The sequence below is a fragment of the Callorhinus ursinus genome, unplaced genomic scaffold (assembly GCF_003265705.2).
Source record: "Callorhinus ursinus isolate GAN/ISIS: 27379988/994484 unplaced genomic scaffold, GSC_fseal_2.0 scaffold70, whole genome shotgun sequence".
Taxonomy (NCBI): Eukaryota; Metazoa; Chordata; class Mammalia; order Carnivora; family Otariidae; genus Callorhinus; species Callorhinus ursinus.
In genome coordinates this window covers 1,424,161-1,440,674 of record NW_027397132.1, presented here as the reverse complement: position 1 = coordinate 1,440,674, position 16,514 = coordinate 1,424,161, and the positions used below count along the sequence as shown (strand labels likewise).

Below are 16,514 nucleotides of genomic sequence, written 5' to 3'. Positions count from 1 at the left end.
ATTTTTCCTCTTAGGACTTTCTCTGCATCCCACTAATTCTGATAGATTTTAATTTTTGTTCACTTCAAAATATTTTCTCTCTTTTTAAAAAGATTTCATTTATTTGAGAGAGAGAGAGCACGAGTAGGGTGAGGGGCAGAGGGAGAAGCAGACTCCCTGCTGAGCAGGGAGCCCAGCACGGGGCTCAATCCTGGGGCTCTGGGATCACGACCCGAGCCGAAAGCAGATGCTTAAGCGACTGAGCCACCCAGGAGTCCCTCAAAATATTTTCTAAGTCCCTATGACTTCCTCTTTAACCTGTAAATTATTTTGACATATGTTGTTTACTTTCCAAATAGTTGGAGATTTTTTTTCAGATATCTGTCTGTTGATTTTTTTAATTCTACTGTGGTTAGAGAACATACTTTGTATGACTACATTTCTTTTAAATACATTATGGTTTATTTTGTGGCCCAGAATATGGTCTGTCTGGGTGAATGTTATGTGTATTTCTGCTTTTGTTGAATGGAGTGTTCTGTGGATGCCAATTAGATCAAATTGGTTGATAGTGTTGTTCAGGTCTTCTATACCACATTACTCATTTTCTGTTTATTTTTTCTACCCATTTCTGAGATAAGAGTGGTGAGGTGTCCAAGGATAATTGTAGATTCATCTATTTCTTCTTTCAAATCTATCCATTTTTGCTTCATATATTTTTAAGTTCTGTTGTTAGGTGCATACTTGTTTAGGATTGTTATGTCTTCTTGGTGGATTGACCCTTTGTTATCATCTTGTCATGTCCCTCTTTAGCTCTGATGGTTTCTTTTCCTCTGAAGTCTTTTTCTGATGTGAATATAGCCACTCCAGCTTTCTTTTTTCTTTTTAATTTTAATTCTGGTAAAATACCCATAACAAAAAATTCACCATCTTAATCATATTTAAGTGTCCAGTTCAGGGACATTGTGCGGCCATCCCCACTATCTGTCCCCAGAACTCTCTTCATCTTCCCAAGTGGAGACTCTGTCCCCATCAAACACTCACTTCCCATCTCTCTTCCCCCTTTCCCCACCCTTGGCACCCACCATCTGCTTTCTGTCCCTATGAATCTGACTCCTCTCGGTATCTCATATAAGTGGAATTAAATGGTATTTGTCCTTTGGCAACTGGTTTATTTCACTCAGCATAATGTCTTCAAGGTTCATCCATCTTATAGGATGTGTTAGGATTTCCTTCCTTTTTAAGGCTGAATAATATTCCATTGTATGTTTATACCATCCTTATGCTTATTCGTTCATCCATCGATGGACACCTGGGTTGCTTCCACCTTTTGGTTATTGCAAGTAATGCTGCTATGAACATGAGTGCACAAATATTTGTTTGAGTCCCCGTTTTCAATTCTTTTTAGCATATACCCAGAAGTTCTAGATATACAGAGTCTGGATATACAGAGTCATCCCATTGTTGAAAAAATTGTGTGTTTATATGTGTTATATGTACATACAATATGTTAATTTAGTGCATATAATTGAATGGGCCTGGGGAAAATACTGATGAATTCTCAGACTCTCAAGTAGTGGTTGCCTCTGCAAAAGTGGGATTGAAGAGGGCATTTTTCTTTTTTATCAATCCGGATGTTAAAAATAAATAAAATTTAAGGTAATAATTTATCAGTATCAAGCTAGGCACTTTTTATACACTATCTTCCGTCTTTACATCCAACCTGCAGGATAGGTGTTATTTTCATTTTATAGATGAAACCCAGAGGGCTTAAATAATTTGCCTTGGGTCAAATGGTTAGTTAGTAAGTAGATGGCACAGAGGCCGAACCCAAGTCTGTGTGACTCTAAAATCCATGTTCTTTGTCCTTTCAAATGTGTCATTGTATTTGATCTATTGACTGAGTTTTATTTTAATTCAAAAGATTTTTATTTATTTGAGAGCGAAAGGGAAAAAGCACAAGAGGGGGGAGGGAGAGGGACAAGCAGACTCCATGCTGAGCACAGAGCCTGATGCAGGGCTCCATCTCAGGACCCTGAGATCATGACCTGAGCCAAAATCAAGAGTCAGAGGCTTAACCGACTGAGCCACCCAGCTGCCCCTATTGACCAAATTTTAAATGGAGTCAGGTAAAAAGAGGAAATATTTTGAGCATTTCTCATGGAAATTTGCTTTCTTTTCAGAATGGTTTTGGAACACACTCCTGGTTTCTAAAGAGAATCCCCAACTCCCAATATCCTTTGAGAAATGAATACATAGGAGAGTTTGTAAATGGATATCGTCATGGCCATGGAAAATTTTACTATGCCAGTGGAGCTGTTTATGAGGGAGAATGGGTCTCCAATAAAAAACATGGTATGGTGAGTGCAGATGTGCGAAGAGCACATTTTATAGATTTTTGTAAAGCAACTGAAATACCATAAAAGGCATGTCATTCTCTGTCTGGTAAAGTGCATAATCGATTTTTGTACACGATAACTTACTGTTTTGTTAAGATGATTACATGAATTTTAAAATAATTTCCAACATATCATCAGTATCCTGTATATTTAGAAGTTATTTACTTAGTTTATGTTATGTACATACGTGTGTGTGTGTGTGTGTGTGTGTGTTAGGGTGGTTTTGGTCACAAGTAACAGAAAATCTAGCTTAATCATCCACAACTGATAAAGAATAAGTGGGTTTCAGGGTTGGTTTGACTCAGCAACTCAGTGATGTCAGGAGTCTTCTTCCATCTACTCATGATGTCTCCTACCATGATGTCAGCTTCACCCTTATGCTGCCCCTCCCTCATGACCACAAGATGGATGCTGTGGTTCCAGGCTTCACATCCACATACCACACTAAGTAGAGGGAGAGAAAAAACTCTTTTCTGAGAAGCTTTCCACAAATATCTTTAATTTGGCTGAGCTGCCTTGGGTCATTTACTTACCTCTCCATCAGACTGATTATTGGCTTGGGTTGGACAGATACCAAGAGAGCCCCTATTTGGTGATGGGCACTCTGCTGGTCACTAGCGTAGTTTAATAAGACATCTTCTGTGACCTAGGGATAGCTGGGGAGAGGTCGTGGAGCCGATAGAGAGAGGAGGAGGAAGAAGAGAGAGGATTTACACAGTGACTTGAGACTCTAGGAGCGAGACTCTATGTGAGCTAAGCGCATGTCTTAGAAACAAACAAAAACCTCCAAACCCTTGAAAATGGTACAGATGGAGATTACCAGTGGTTTTCCCGAACTGTAAATCTTTCTGCCTGCAGGGCCGATTAACTTTCAAAAATGGGCGTGTGTATGATGGCTCCTTTTCCAATGACCACATAGTGGAGTTTCCAAATCTTGAAGCTGAGTTCTTAAGTCACCTGGACCTGTCTTCAGAGTCTCGCTTCAAGAGCCGGTACCCTGCATCCTCCATCAGTGCTGGTAAGGGGGTGTGCACCTGTCAGTTGCATGCAAATTAGCTTCTATTATCAATGGAATCTACTCATCAAAATACAAAAACTACTTCAGAAAACAGAAGTTTCCTGGGGGAAACTGCTTTCTTAGTAGGTTTTTTGAATACTCTTATATCCCACTTGGGTGGAAAATCATTTCCGCATAACACTGAAAAAAATTTTTTTAACTTCCAAAAGCATTTTCTTTTCTTTTCCCCAAATCATTGTAATTTGCTAGTTGAAATGGTAACATTGACAACTTTTAACATTGCTTTTCACAGTGATTCTCTCTATTTGCCTTTATTTGCTAGAGATTATCAGAAAGCTTGATGGCAGTGAAAGTAATTCTGTGTTAGGGTCGAGCATTGAGCTGAATCTCAGTTTGTTGCTGAATATGTACCCTGAGAAAGATCAAGCAGAGGAAAAGAAGCAGGTAAAAACCTTTCATATTGTTATACATTTATATTTTAGGCTTAAATATTAACAGAGTCTCCACAGTCTTGGGAAAATCCAGCCGATGAGGGGCTGTCCTGTGTTGAGTGTCTTTTATAAGCCACATAGATGGTTTGTATACCATCCCATTTAATTTGCAAGGCAACCCTAGTGAACAGGCTTTGTGAGAAAACAGAAGCCCAGATAGGGGGACTGAGTGAATTAACTAAATTCAAGTTACCCTCACTCCCAGCTTGGTCTGAAGCCCAAGGCTGTGGCCACCCCAACTACAGGACATTAATTATGCAGTGCATTATTATGGGCTGCTGGGATTTCAAAGAACTTCAGATTCCTAGATATCAGTACAAATCTAGAAATCCTTAGAGACAGAGAAAATTATCTGTACCCAGACTTCATTTGATTAACATCTGGAAAATCACATCCACCAAATTACATGTTAGTGTCGTGAACCCTGCTTTGACTGGGGATCGGTATGATTCTCCCACGAAAGCACTGTTGAAGATGTGGCTTGCAACAGGAGAACCACTGGTACCTCGAAGTTGCAAGGCATGTGCCCCTTTGCTCTTCCTCTATTCCATCTTCTCTGGCCCCGGTTCTGTGGGTCTCGAAAGTGATGACTCTCCATCCCCCATCCTCCTCTATTCTTCTCCTGGCCAACGATGTCATTCAGGCTCCTGGGATCACTCACTTCATCTGCTGCCAGATTCTTGTTAAAAAAAAAAAAAAAAAAAAAAAAAAACTTCTATGACTTTCTCTGGTTAGGAAAATAGTACACGATACTTGTAGAAAATTTAGAAAATGCACATAAGAAAAAGTAGAAGAGAATCTCCACCCAGACCAAATCTGGTGACCATCTTTCCCGTTTTGTTCTGGGCAAACATAACTAGAATTGGAGCATTCTGCTCATATAATCTCTGTTTTTGTGTATTTAATCACAGGTCTTCAATGCCATTAAATATTCTCCTACAATATAATTTTTAGGTGAATAAATAACCATGCACTGAATCACCCAAAAAGGAGGGATATTCTTATCTCTTTTTTTTTCTTTTCTTTTCTTTTTTTTTTCTTTTCTTTCCCTCCCTCCCTCCCTCCCTCCCTCCCTCCCTCCCTCCCTTCCTCTCTCTCTTTCTCTCTCTTTCTTTTTTTACATATGTTATTCACTTTCCATTTTGGAGTTCTTTCCATGTCAAAACAGGTAGGTCTTTAAAAAACTATGAATTTAAAAAGATATCTTGGGCGCCTGGGTGGCTCAGTTGTTAGGCGTCTGCCTTCGGCTCAGGTCATGATCCCAGGGTCCTGGGATCGAGTCCCCATCAGGCTCCCTGCTCCACAGGGGGGGGGCCTGCTTCTCCCTCTCCCACTCCCCCTGCTTGTGTTCCCTCTCTTGCTGTCTCTCTCTCTGTCAAATAAATAAAATCTTTAAAAAAAATAAATAAAAAAATAAAAAGATATCTTGACTGGGGCGCCTGGGTGGCTCAGTTGGTTGAGCGGCTGCCTTCGGCTCAGGTGATGATGATCCCGTAGTCCCAGGATCGAGTCCCGCATCGGGCTCCCCGCTCAGTGGGGAGTCTGCTTCTCCCTCTGACCCTATCCCCTCTCCTGCTCTCTCTCACTCTAATAAATATGTAAAATCTTAAAAATATATATATATCTTGACTGTTTTAATTACAAAAGTAGCACATGCTCTTTATAGAAAATTCAAACATTACAGAACTAGGACCTAGAAAGTAAAAGAAATTCTGTAACTCGACACTTTAGAAACACCTCTAAACATGTTTAATGGCTACATGGTATTTCACAATATGGACAATATTACAATCTAGTTAGAGAAACTTCCATTTTTTTTCTAACCCTTTTTGAGAGGACTTCAGACTCCCAGAAGAGCGGCTTGAGCCCGGGTTTCTGCACCCCTGTTCCTGGCAACTCTGCACGTGAGCGTCTCCCACGACCACAGAACAGAGACCAAAGCCGAGACCCGGGCCTCGCTGACCCACTGACACGAAGCAGTGGACTTTATTTGAATTTCACTTTTCCTCACAGTGCCCCTTTTCCTGTCCCAGGATCCTACCCAGGACCCCATGCTGCATGTGGCGGTCACATCTCTCTAACCTCCTCTGTCTGTGATGGAGCCTCCACCTTCCATGGTCCTTCATGACTTCCAGACTTCGGAAGGGTCCTGAAGGGCTCTGGAAAGCTCCATTGGCCGTCTAGCTCTATCCCGTTCCATGCCGATGGGAGCTGTTTGTATGCAGGACCTCCCAGGACCTGACATCAGCCTGTCTTGCCAGCCTGCCCCTAGCAGCCTCCTCCTCCTTAGCATGCACTCTTGTGACAATAATGGCCAGCACATGCGCACAAAGCACTTTGCTCTGGGCCTGTTTCCAAATGCCTTAATTTTGCTAAATCCCCCCCAACAGGCTAGGGGCCAGAACTGTGGTTGTCCCACTTTGCCCAGGAGGGAGCTGGGGTGGAGCGCGGGGACAGCCTTTATCCAGGTCAGACAGCCCTCCTGGCATTCCAGAAGCATCTCAACCTCTCCGCTCCCCCCACCCCTACCTCCACTGGGGGGCCTGCTGTCTGTGAACTGCTCATTTGTTCTGTGCTCCAAGGCTGAGTTCAAGTACAGCGTCCTCCAGGGAACTTCTTCCTTGTAACCCACCTCTCCTTCCTCCACGGCTCTGTTCTACCTCTGGTACTTCCTTATGGTGTCTTTACCAGGTTTTAAGCTTCATGAAGAAAGTTCTGCGTTCTACTCTAGAACAAGGCTTTAGATAGAGCTGATTAGGCATGTTTATCCAATCGAATTGAATTTTAGAAAGTAGGAGTTAATGCTGAGAGGGACAGATGCCTGATGCAACTGCCCCGGTGAGATTTTCCATCTCCTTGGGGACCCCAAACACCGTTGCTCACATGTCCTGAATATTTCATTTGGGACAGTGAGGCATGGGGTAAATGGTTTTGGAGGTCAGGACACTGCATATCCTGCAGGGTTGCACATTTGGGGAAGTGGAGGTAGCACTCAGGGCATTGAGGGTTGGGGAGAATTATAGAAGGTGACTGAGGACAGAGTCGGAGCTTAGCAACGAGTGTGAGTGAGTGTTGTCTATTTCAGACTTTAAGCAGGAAGTCTGATGTCAGTTGTAGGTTTTAAATCAACCAAGCCTGGGGCACCTCAGTCAGTTAAGCGTCTGACTCTTGATCTCAGCTCTGGTCTTGATCTCACGGTCATGAGTTCGAGCCCCACATTGGGCTCCACACTGGGCAAGGACCCTTCTAAACAAACAAACAAACAAACAAACAAAGGGCCAAGGCTGGTTGAACCAGCCTTGCAATCTCAGAATAAACCCTGCTTGGTGTGGACACACTACTTTATATATTGCTAGATTGTTTTTTTCAAGATTTTATTTATTTATTTGACAGAGAGAGACACAGCGAGAGAGGGAACACAAGCAGGGGGAGTGGGAGAGGGAGAAGCAGGCTTCCCGCCGAGCAGGGAGCCCGATGTGGGGCTCAATCCCGGGACCCTGGGACCATGACCTGAGCAGAAGGCAGATGTTCAGTGACTGAGCCACCCAGGCGCCCCTATATTGCTAGATTTCATATACTCCTATTTTGGTGAGGATTTTTGTGTTTGTCTTTATGAAAGATACTGATCCATGGACGAGAGAATTTGATTGCTGCCCATTCAAATAGGATGCTATCACATAGCATATGTGATACACAGCAGTATGAAAGCAATTTCATTGTTTCATTGATAACAGCACCTTTTTTTTTTTTTGGTAACAGCAAATTTTTAAATGTTATTCAGAAATTACATTTTATTGACCTGGGGTTGAGTGGGAAGAATATGACATTTGTTGAGCTCATACAGTGGGTAAGAGATAAATGCTATTATGTCACATGTGTTATTGCATTTAATTTACAAAATGGGTGTTGTTTCTTTTACTTTTGTTCTTATTAGGCAAGATTAAGACATGCGTGGTTTTCTCTTTGTAGGTAGAATATGCTGTCTTAAGAAATATTACAGAATTGAGAAGAATCTATAGCTTTTACAGCAGCCTAGGATGTGATCACTCTCTGGATAACACCTTTCTGATGACAAAGCTTCACTTCTGGAGGTTTCTAAAAGACTGCAAATTTCATCACCATAAAATAACTCTTGCTGATATGGACAGGATATTAAGTAGTGAGTATTCCAGGTCCTTTGTGTCTTTCAGTTTATTATTTTTTTAAGATTTATTTGTTTGAGAGAGAGAGAGCATGTGCATGAGCACGGGGGAGGGGCAGAGGAGGGGGAGAGGCAGACTCCCTGCTGAGCAGGGAGCCCGATGCGGGGCTTGATCCCAGGACCCCGAGATCATGACTTGAGCCAAAGGCAGATGCTTAACTGACTGAGCCACCCAGGCACCCCAACATCCTTTGGTTTAAAGAGTAGTATAATATCATGTCACCATGAAACCATTCAAGAAATGGGGAGGGAGTGAGGAAGGCAAATTCTGGGACAGACATTCCAGAAATCAGCACAGGTTCATCTTCTCTAGGTGCTTAAAATGTCCTGGAGACAATCCCGTAAAATAATGGCAGTAGTGAAAGACCATCTATAGCAGGCCCTGTGGGCCGAATGCAGCCCCCAGTCTGTTCTTATAAATAAAGTTTTATTGGAACACAGCCATGCCCATTTTCTCATGCACTGTCTGTGGCTGTTTTTGTCCTAGACACCAGAACTGAGGGGTTGTGACAGAGACCGTGTGGCCTACAAAGCATAAAATATGTGTTCCTGGCTCTCGACAGAGAAATTTGCCTGCCCCTGATCTATCAAACCCGCTAAAACTGTGAGATCAGAAGCCAAGAGGATCAGGGAGGGCTTGGCATAGCTGAGAAAACACTTGAGGTTGTCTTGGGCTTGGGCTTGATTTCAAGTGAGAAAGTTCATGCAATTTTGAAGGTTTTAGTTCTTTCAGCTGAACTCTGGGAAGCAGGCCTTGAAAACTTTAGATTATCTACTTGAAACAAAATATTAGAACTAGTACCTATTCACCTGAAATTTAAGTGTTTGACACAGACTTAGAATCCATTTAGAATTAGAATCATCAATCAAATGAGGCTCAGGCCACATTGAAAAACACTGGCATAAGGTATCTTGTACATTTCTTGAAAGGTGACCAGATTGAGATCTTTCAAGCAGACTAAACTAAACTAAAACTAAAACCTAAGTTTTAGGTGGATGTGTATACGATGTTCACAGTACTCTCTAGGGAAAAAAAAGATACTCACTCATACTCAGTTCTTTGAATTGTATATCAGGAGCAAACAAAATAGAAGGTTTTAGAAAATACTAGGCATCAAGAATGAAATCTTGATCTGAAACTAATAAGATATTATATGTTAATTAATTGAATTTAAATTAAAAAATAAGAATGAAATTGTGGTATGTTTAAAATATGGTATTAGGGATGCCTGGGTGGCTCAGTCGTTAAGCGTCTGCCTTCGGCTCAGGTCATGATCTTGGGGTCCTGGAATCGAGTCCCACATCGGGCTCCTTGCTCAGTGAGGAGCCTGCTTCTCCCTCTCCCTCTGCTGCTCCTCCTGCTTGTGCTCTCTCTCTCTGACAAATAAATAAAAATTGGGCGCCTGGGTGGCTCAGTTGGTTAAGTGACTGCCTTTGGCTCAGGTCATGATCCTGGAGTCCCGGGATCGAGTCCCACATCGGGCTCCCTGCTCAGCAGGGAGTCTGCTTCTCCCTCTGACCCTCTCCCCTCTCATGGTCTCTCTCTATCTCATTCTCTCTCTCAAATAAATAAATAAAAACTTAAAAAAAAAAACAAATAAAAATCTTTTAAAAAATATGGTTTTATATGTGAACATTGTAAGAGGGTAAACCTTAAGTCCTTATCACAAGAATAAAAGAGAAAATTTTTAAAAAAGATTTTATTTATTTATTTGACAGAGAGAGACAGTGAGAGAGGGAACACAAGCAGGGGGAGTGGGAGAGGGAGAAGCAGGCTTCCCGCAGAGCAGGGAGCCTGATGCGGGGCTCGATCCCAGGACCCAGGGATCATGACCCGAGCTGAAGGCAGACACTTAACGACTGAGCCACCCAGGCGCCCCTACAAGAGAAATTTTTGTAACTGTGTAGGTGACCAATGTCAATGAGACTTATTGTGGTGGGCATTTTGCAACACATAGTGAATCCTGTTGCACACTTGAAACTAATACAACATTATATGTCAATTATACCTCAATTAAAAAAGTTATTAGGCATCCTTTCCAATTTTCTTTACTTTAGCCTATAGTGACACTCCAGTTGAAGAAATTCATTCTCCATTTACAACAATACTTCTGAGAACATTTCTGAATTATCTCCTGCAGTTGGCTTACCACATCCATCATAAAGAATACCAGTAAGTACTACTTCCGGGGCACTGAGAGGGTGAGGCAGAGTTCACCAATGCTGTAGTCACAGTGGTAACTTTTCTGCTTTCCTTCAGCGGGCATTATCACTTTACATACTTCTGAAATGAAGGACCAGAAACAAAAACATTTCCCAAATATTAAACACAAAACCATGAGATATTGGATTAAAATTCAGAAGACCCCTCAGATGTGAGTCATGTTTCCATACTGAATAGTGTTCTCAGAGTTGTGATCGGAAATGGTCAACACCAACCCTTCCTTAGGGCAGAATCTCCCGTCTTTCTCAGAGAAAAATTGATACTACATCTTTTTTTTTAAAAAAACTTTTAATTTTGTAATAAATTTAGTTTTACAGAAGTGTTGCCATGTTAGTACAGTGATTCCTATACACCCGTCACTCAGCTTCCCTTAATCTACCCAACCGTGGTGCACTTATCAAAGTGAAGAAATGAACGTTGGTATAATACTCTTACCGAAATCACAGACTTTATTAGGGTTTCCCAAGTTTTCCCACTGATGTCCCTTTTCTGTTCCATGTTCTTTGCGTTTCGTTGTCCCACCTCCTTAGTTCCTACAACCTCTGATAGTTTCTCGGATTTCGTCTTTTATGACCTTGACGCTTTGGAAGACCATTGATCACTTATTTTGTAAAATGTCCCTTGATTGTCGTCTGCTGATGCGTTTTCATCATTGCACTGAGGCTTGGGTTTTGGGGAAGAATACGTGGAGGCGAACTGCCCTTGGCATCCCATCCCATCAGGAGTACGTGCCATTAGACTGTCTCATTACCGGTTATGCTAACCCCGATCGCTCGTTTAAAGTCGTGGCAGCCAGGATTCTCTACCGTAAACATACTACTTCTCCCTTTCTGTACTCTCATCGTTCGAAGCAAACTACTAAGTCCACTCCACACTCAGGGAGAGGAGAATGAGGTTCTCCCTCCCGGACAGAGGGGTGACTAGATCTGTCTTTGCAGAAACAGAAGCCCATCGCTCTTTCTGTGTTTTACCAAACTGATGACTGAGAATATTCACCCAAATGCCTGCCGTGTAAAAGGTAAATACAAAACCAACAGCATTATATTTATTATCATTTTTTCTCCAAAATGTAGCTTTGTAATCATTTTTTGATGGTTTATCTTTCCCTAATGTCTTTAGGCAGTTTATTCAGTGGGCAGCCGTGGATGCTCTATTCCATGAATTACATTGACAAATGCTGGGAGATTTATACAGTTTACTGCAGACCACACACAGCTCCTCCCCACGAGCCTTCCATGAAGATGCGACACTTCCTCTGGATGTTGAAAGTAACCACTTGTGACTGAGACTGGTTTTATATTAATAAGAATTTTGACTTTTTTTTTTTTTGAGAGAAAGCACGTGCGCATGAGTCGGGAGGGGCAGAGGGAGAGGGAGAGAAGGAATCTCAAACAGGCTCCTCCCTCAACGGAGCCCGACTCAGGGCTTAATCTCATGACCCTGAGATCATGACCTGAGCTGAAATCAAGAGACAGACACTTAACTGAGCCACTCAGGTGCACTGGCATTTTGGTTTTCATTAAAGGCAGTATTCTAGCAATGGTACACAAATAATGAGGTGAAGATCTGGGATGGATTTTCATAGCAGTTGAATGTTTGCTGAGCATCTTTGGGCAGAAGCGAGTAATTCCAGGATCTGTGACAGACCTGAGGCAGAGGGAGCAGTGGCTCCATGTGTTTCCCAGTGAGGGGAGGGGCATGGGTGGCCACAGGGCCTTTGCTAAGCAGACCTTGTGGTATAAGAGAAGATGGGGTCAGGAGAGGGGGGGAAGTGAATGTCATTTAAAAAAATGTTCATCAAAAAGTAGTTTAAAGAAGTTATTAGTTCATAAAATAGGACATCTAATTCATACACTATTCTTGTACTAACTATTGGCAGTTTTTGTTTTAATTTATACCTGTGGGAAGATAAATGAGAAAATGAGAAGAGTCGAATACTAATAGGGAATAGAGTGTTTTAAAAAAGTCTAACACTGTCATATGTGTACGGAAAACAGTTACCTAGTGTCTGTTACAGGAAAATAGCTTGTTAGAAGTGTGTGAGCTTTGGGGGAGGAGTATTGTACAGCCGTTTATTTGTTCACTTTCCCCCTTTCTTCATGGCCTCTTATTGAAGAGACGAGGTCCTCTGTCCCCCTCGATGGGTCAGACTTCCGGTTCGGGCTGGTGGCATCCTCCCAGGGTTCATTACCATGTTCTTCTTTTCCCGGTACCTCTACTAACACAGTACAGTTAGAGGCTTGTTTGGATTCCGGGTTTCTTTCCCTGACAAAGCCACGGGTGGTTCTGTGTATTTCTCTTGCATCGCCTCGGGAATGTTCCCGTTTAGGGATGTTGAGATGGACCGGCAGGTTCACGTGGAGTCGGCACGATCCCTCCATTAGAACATATGAGCCTGGTTTACACGGTGCTTAGGAGAGAGCGGAGGGCGGGCCAGCACGGAGCCCCACCCCCCACCATGAGGCGCACGTTCACCTAATCCTTGTTTTCAGCAGCGCTAACTTAGGGGAGACTGTGTGTCCTGGGCCGAACGCTCTCTGGTTCAGTATCTCTGGGAGCAGACCTTCTGTTTGCAGCTTTGATGCGGACAGGGTCTTCTCAGCGAGTCTTCCTGTGTTCAGCCCTCCCTGGAGGGTTACCTCCAGAGGGGCCTCCTTCCTGAGTGCCTACAGCACCCTGACTCCCTGAGGCCCCCAGTCCAGCATTTCCCCACCTGTGCAGTTGGGTTGGTATCTCACACCTGGGTCATCCACTCTCCCAAGCCCTGTGTCCTGTGTTTATGTCTCTAAAGACACTTTTCTTTTTAGAGGGATGGGGGAAGGTCTAGAGAGGTAAATATCAATGTTAATGTAGAATGCTTTTCAAAAGGATCAGTTTCAAAGACATTCATTTCTAGAACATCTCCTTAAAGGGTTATATGGTTATAAATTAACATTAAAAATAGGTAGCTATTTAGGAGCGCCTCGGTGGCTCAGCCAGTTATGCATCTGCCTTTGGCTCAGGTCATGATCTCAGGGTCCTGGGATCAAGCCCTGAGTGGGGCTCCCTGCTCCGTGGGGAGCCTGCTTCTCCCTCTCCTGCTCCCCCTGCTTGTGCTCGTGCTTTCTCAAATAAATAAAAATAAATAAAATCTTTTAAAAAAGTAGCTATTTGTAATTATAGGCCATTATGGTTTAATTGGTTGTTTCTTTTGCAGGACTTTAAAATGATAAATAAAGAATTAACAGCAACCAAGTTTGTGGAGGTCATTGCAGAGGATAATCCTTTCATACATGACAGCGTTGACATCAACTTCGAACTCGAGGTTTGTAAAGAGGTGTCACAAATAGTGCAGATACAAGTTGGGCTGTTTTGCCTTGGCTACCGAGAACCATGATTTGACCGAAAGGCATTCTAACCCCAGGACGTGACTGTGTATGTCTGTATGCGCGTGTTCCTGTGTGGGCCTGTGTAGCTGTGTCTCCTTGATCGTATTAGAAAACAGTCAGAAATCCAGGTATAACTTTGACGCCCCCCCCCGTACTTCACTACTCAGCCTGCCGTGGACTGAAAGCCTTCCCGATAACATAAATAGGTGACTAACACACCCGCTGTCTTACATAGTGTTCTCTTACAATAAAGTCAGCCAGAGAAAAGAAAACATTAAGAACATTGTAAGGAAAATACATTTACAGCACTGTCCTGTACGTGTGGAGAAAAACCTGCACGTCAGCGGCCCCACGCAGTTCATACCCGCCTTGTTCAAGGGGCAGCTGCCCGACACTATTTCTTGGCTACCTGAGCGATTTAATACACGTGTCTGTTTCTCTGGCTGACTTGTCCTAAGCCTGCCAGACACACTGACATCTCCTCCAGTGAATTAGCCTGCGTGTCTTCACTTTTTAGCGTGCCTTGCCGAGGGGCTCTGGGCAAGTCGGCCAGCCCAGGCTGGCCGGAAGCGGGGCAACTAGTTGATCCCTCGGTTTTTAGTATCCGCCATACCTCCCGATTTCCCCTCCCCAGGAGTCTGCTCCCTGTTCCCGTGCATTTGCGTCTTCTGGAGAGGTCCTAAAGATGGGATCTGTGTGGCTCCCCCTGCTCGGCTAAAACCGTTTGCGTTCAGGTCACCAGTGACCCCATGATGACCCGCCCAGGGGGCCCTGCCATGGGGCCTGAAATGCTGCCTCTGCCACCTCGAACATGTTCTTCCCTCTGTGTCCCTGGTCTTCCGCTTCCCTCACTGCTGGTGCCTTCCGACTTTTGGCTGATTGCTCCTCTCTGTGTCACCCGCCCTGTCCAAGTGCCGTAGACTCAGGCCGGGGTCCCCTTCTCCAGCTGTGCTCACCCCTGGTCTCATAATCTCAAATGCCACCTTTCTGAGGACAAGGCCAGCGTTTGTATCTCCGACCCCAATCATGCTCTTCAGCTCCAGGCGGCCTAGCCAGAGTGGCCCCTCGGGTTTCGAACAGCCCAGAATGTCCCACACCGCAGACTGCACTTGTGACCTCCGTCCCCTGCCTGCGGACCTCAGCCTCCCGTGTGTGGAGTGTGGATGGCACCCCGCCCTTCGGTTGTGAGGCCCCCACATTCAGATCTTCAGGACATCCTATTGGCTCCACCTTCAAAGTATTTTCTAGAATGTGGTGCCTCCCACCAGCTGCACTGCTTCCACCCTGGCCGAGCCACCAACTGTCACCTAGAAAGCTGCTCACTCATCCTCCTGATGCGTCCTTTACCCTCCTGCTTCCCAGGGCAACCGCCGGGTCACGTCACTGCCCCTGCTCACACCCCCGGCTTCCCATCCCACTCAGAGAAAAGGCCCTCATGACACAGGTGGCACCACCTTTCTGAGTCCTGGTCTGACCACTGAGTTACACCTGCCTCCATGCTGTCTCCGGAACACACCTGTCACGCTCCTATCTCAGAACATTTGAACTTGCTGTGCCCCGCTCTGCTATTTTTGGGGGGACTTAAGTAACAGAAATGTAAGAGGAGTAGGAATGGTGTGAGCAGAAGAGCTAATAAGAAAACAAAACTCTTCCTGTTGTAGGTCATGCTTCCAAAGTGGATGTTTGGTGTCACCTCAAGTGACAGTAGGTGCCTAGGTAGGGGAAGGGACCCACTGACCTGTGCTTTTACTTAACAGCTACAAATCCCAGCCACTAATGATTCAACACATGGGATGACAGGCACTTTACAGCGGGATCTCATCGGATCCTCATGACAAAGTATGTGGTGCTGACCGCATCTTACTGGTGGAGAAACTGATCCTCAGTGTGATTCCCCAAGAAAATGGCAAAATCTCTGGAGGAGGGGGCTGCCAATTGGGTAGGACACTTTGGGAGCTTGGCAGGTAGTGAGTGAGTGTTAGGTAGGGTCATAGGAAGAGTCAAATTTGGGCACAAGAAACTAAGTGTCCTACCTTTGAACTAAGCAAATGTCTCATTTACCAGCTTGACCCATCTTTGGGCAGGTGTCAGCAAACTGTTAGCCTAGGGGACACAGACTGCAGGGATGCTAAGCAGATCCCTGGGCAGCAGGTGGAGGCCGGCCTGGCGCCTCCGCTCAAATCAGCGAGCCTGTTCCAGCTCAGACTCAATGGGCTCTGGGTTCAGGACCAACAGACATGCCAGGTGGGTGATCAAAGTCCAAGCAAGCTGTCCTCCCATGCAGGTGCTGCCCAGGTGGAGGCAGGTCTGTGTGTCAGGTGCGCACACAGCAGGGAGGGGCATGGCTGCCAAGTGGGTAACTCTTGAACTTGTCACTTGGGTTCACAGATGCGTTCACTTCTCTTAAGTTGTTCAAGAAAAAAGGAAACCCTTTTGAAAATGTCCTCAGTTAGCTAATATAAAATAAAATGTTTCCATCAAAATAGAAAAATGTTCTAGTAACAGAACACACATAATCTTTTAAATGTAGTTTTTGTTTCAAATTGGTGTGTACCCATGATGCTTGAGCGTTGAATGAGGTGGCATTATCTGGAGACAGAGACCAACACCCAGTTGAATCACTGGTCCACCTGAGGGTATGTCAAAATGAGTAAGACCCTTTATATTTTATGTTTCAGCTGGTTTTCCTGGAATTCTTTGAAGCTCTCTTAAGCTTCGCACTCATTTCTGTCACTGAACAAATGACTAAAACCTATTTAAATTTGCCAAATGATGACCTATCTGGAAACAAACGTGGAAGCTCTTATATGACAAATCAGGTAAAGGTATCTTAGAAT

The 16,514-nt window shown here is 44.1% G+C and overlaps 1 protein-coding gene across 4 annotated transcripts in view; it reads left to right on the top strand.

Annotated features, from left to right (window-relative positions):
* Nucleotides 1-16,514, top strand: part of RSPH10B (radial spoke head 10 homolog B) — a 52,393-nt gene that overhangs the window by 17,885 nt on the left and 17,994 nt on the right. For all 4 annotated transcript variants that reach the window (XM_073886365.1, XM_073886366.1, XM_025863677.2 and 1 more), the window contains 9 exons: nt 2,160-2,336; nt 3,234-3,393; nt 3,716-3,837; nt 7,854-8,043; nt 10,144-10,258; nt 11,248-11,327; nt 11,429-11,577; nt 13,506-13,613; nt 16,356-16,496. In XM_073886365.1, the coding sequence (XP_073742466.1) occupies nt 2,160-2,336; nt 3,234-3,393; nt 3,716-3,837; nt 7,854-8,043; nt 10,144-10,258; nt 11,248-11,327; nt 11,429-11,577; nt 13,506-13,613; nt 16,356-16,496 (1,242 nt within the window). The remainder of the gene's footprint in view (nt 1-2,159; nt 2,337-3,233; nt 3,394-3,715; nt 3,838-7,853; nt 8,044-10,143; nt 10,259-11,247; nt 11,328-11,428; nt 11,578-13,505; nt 13,614-16,355; nt 16,497-16,514) is intronic.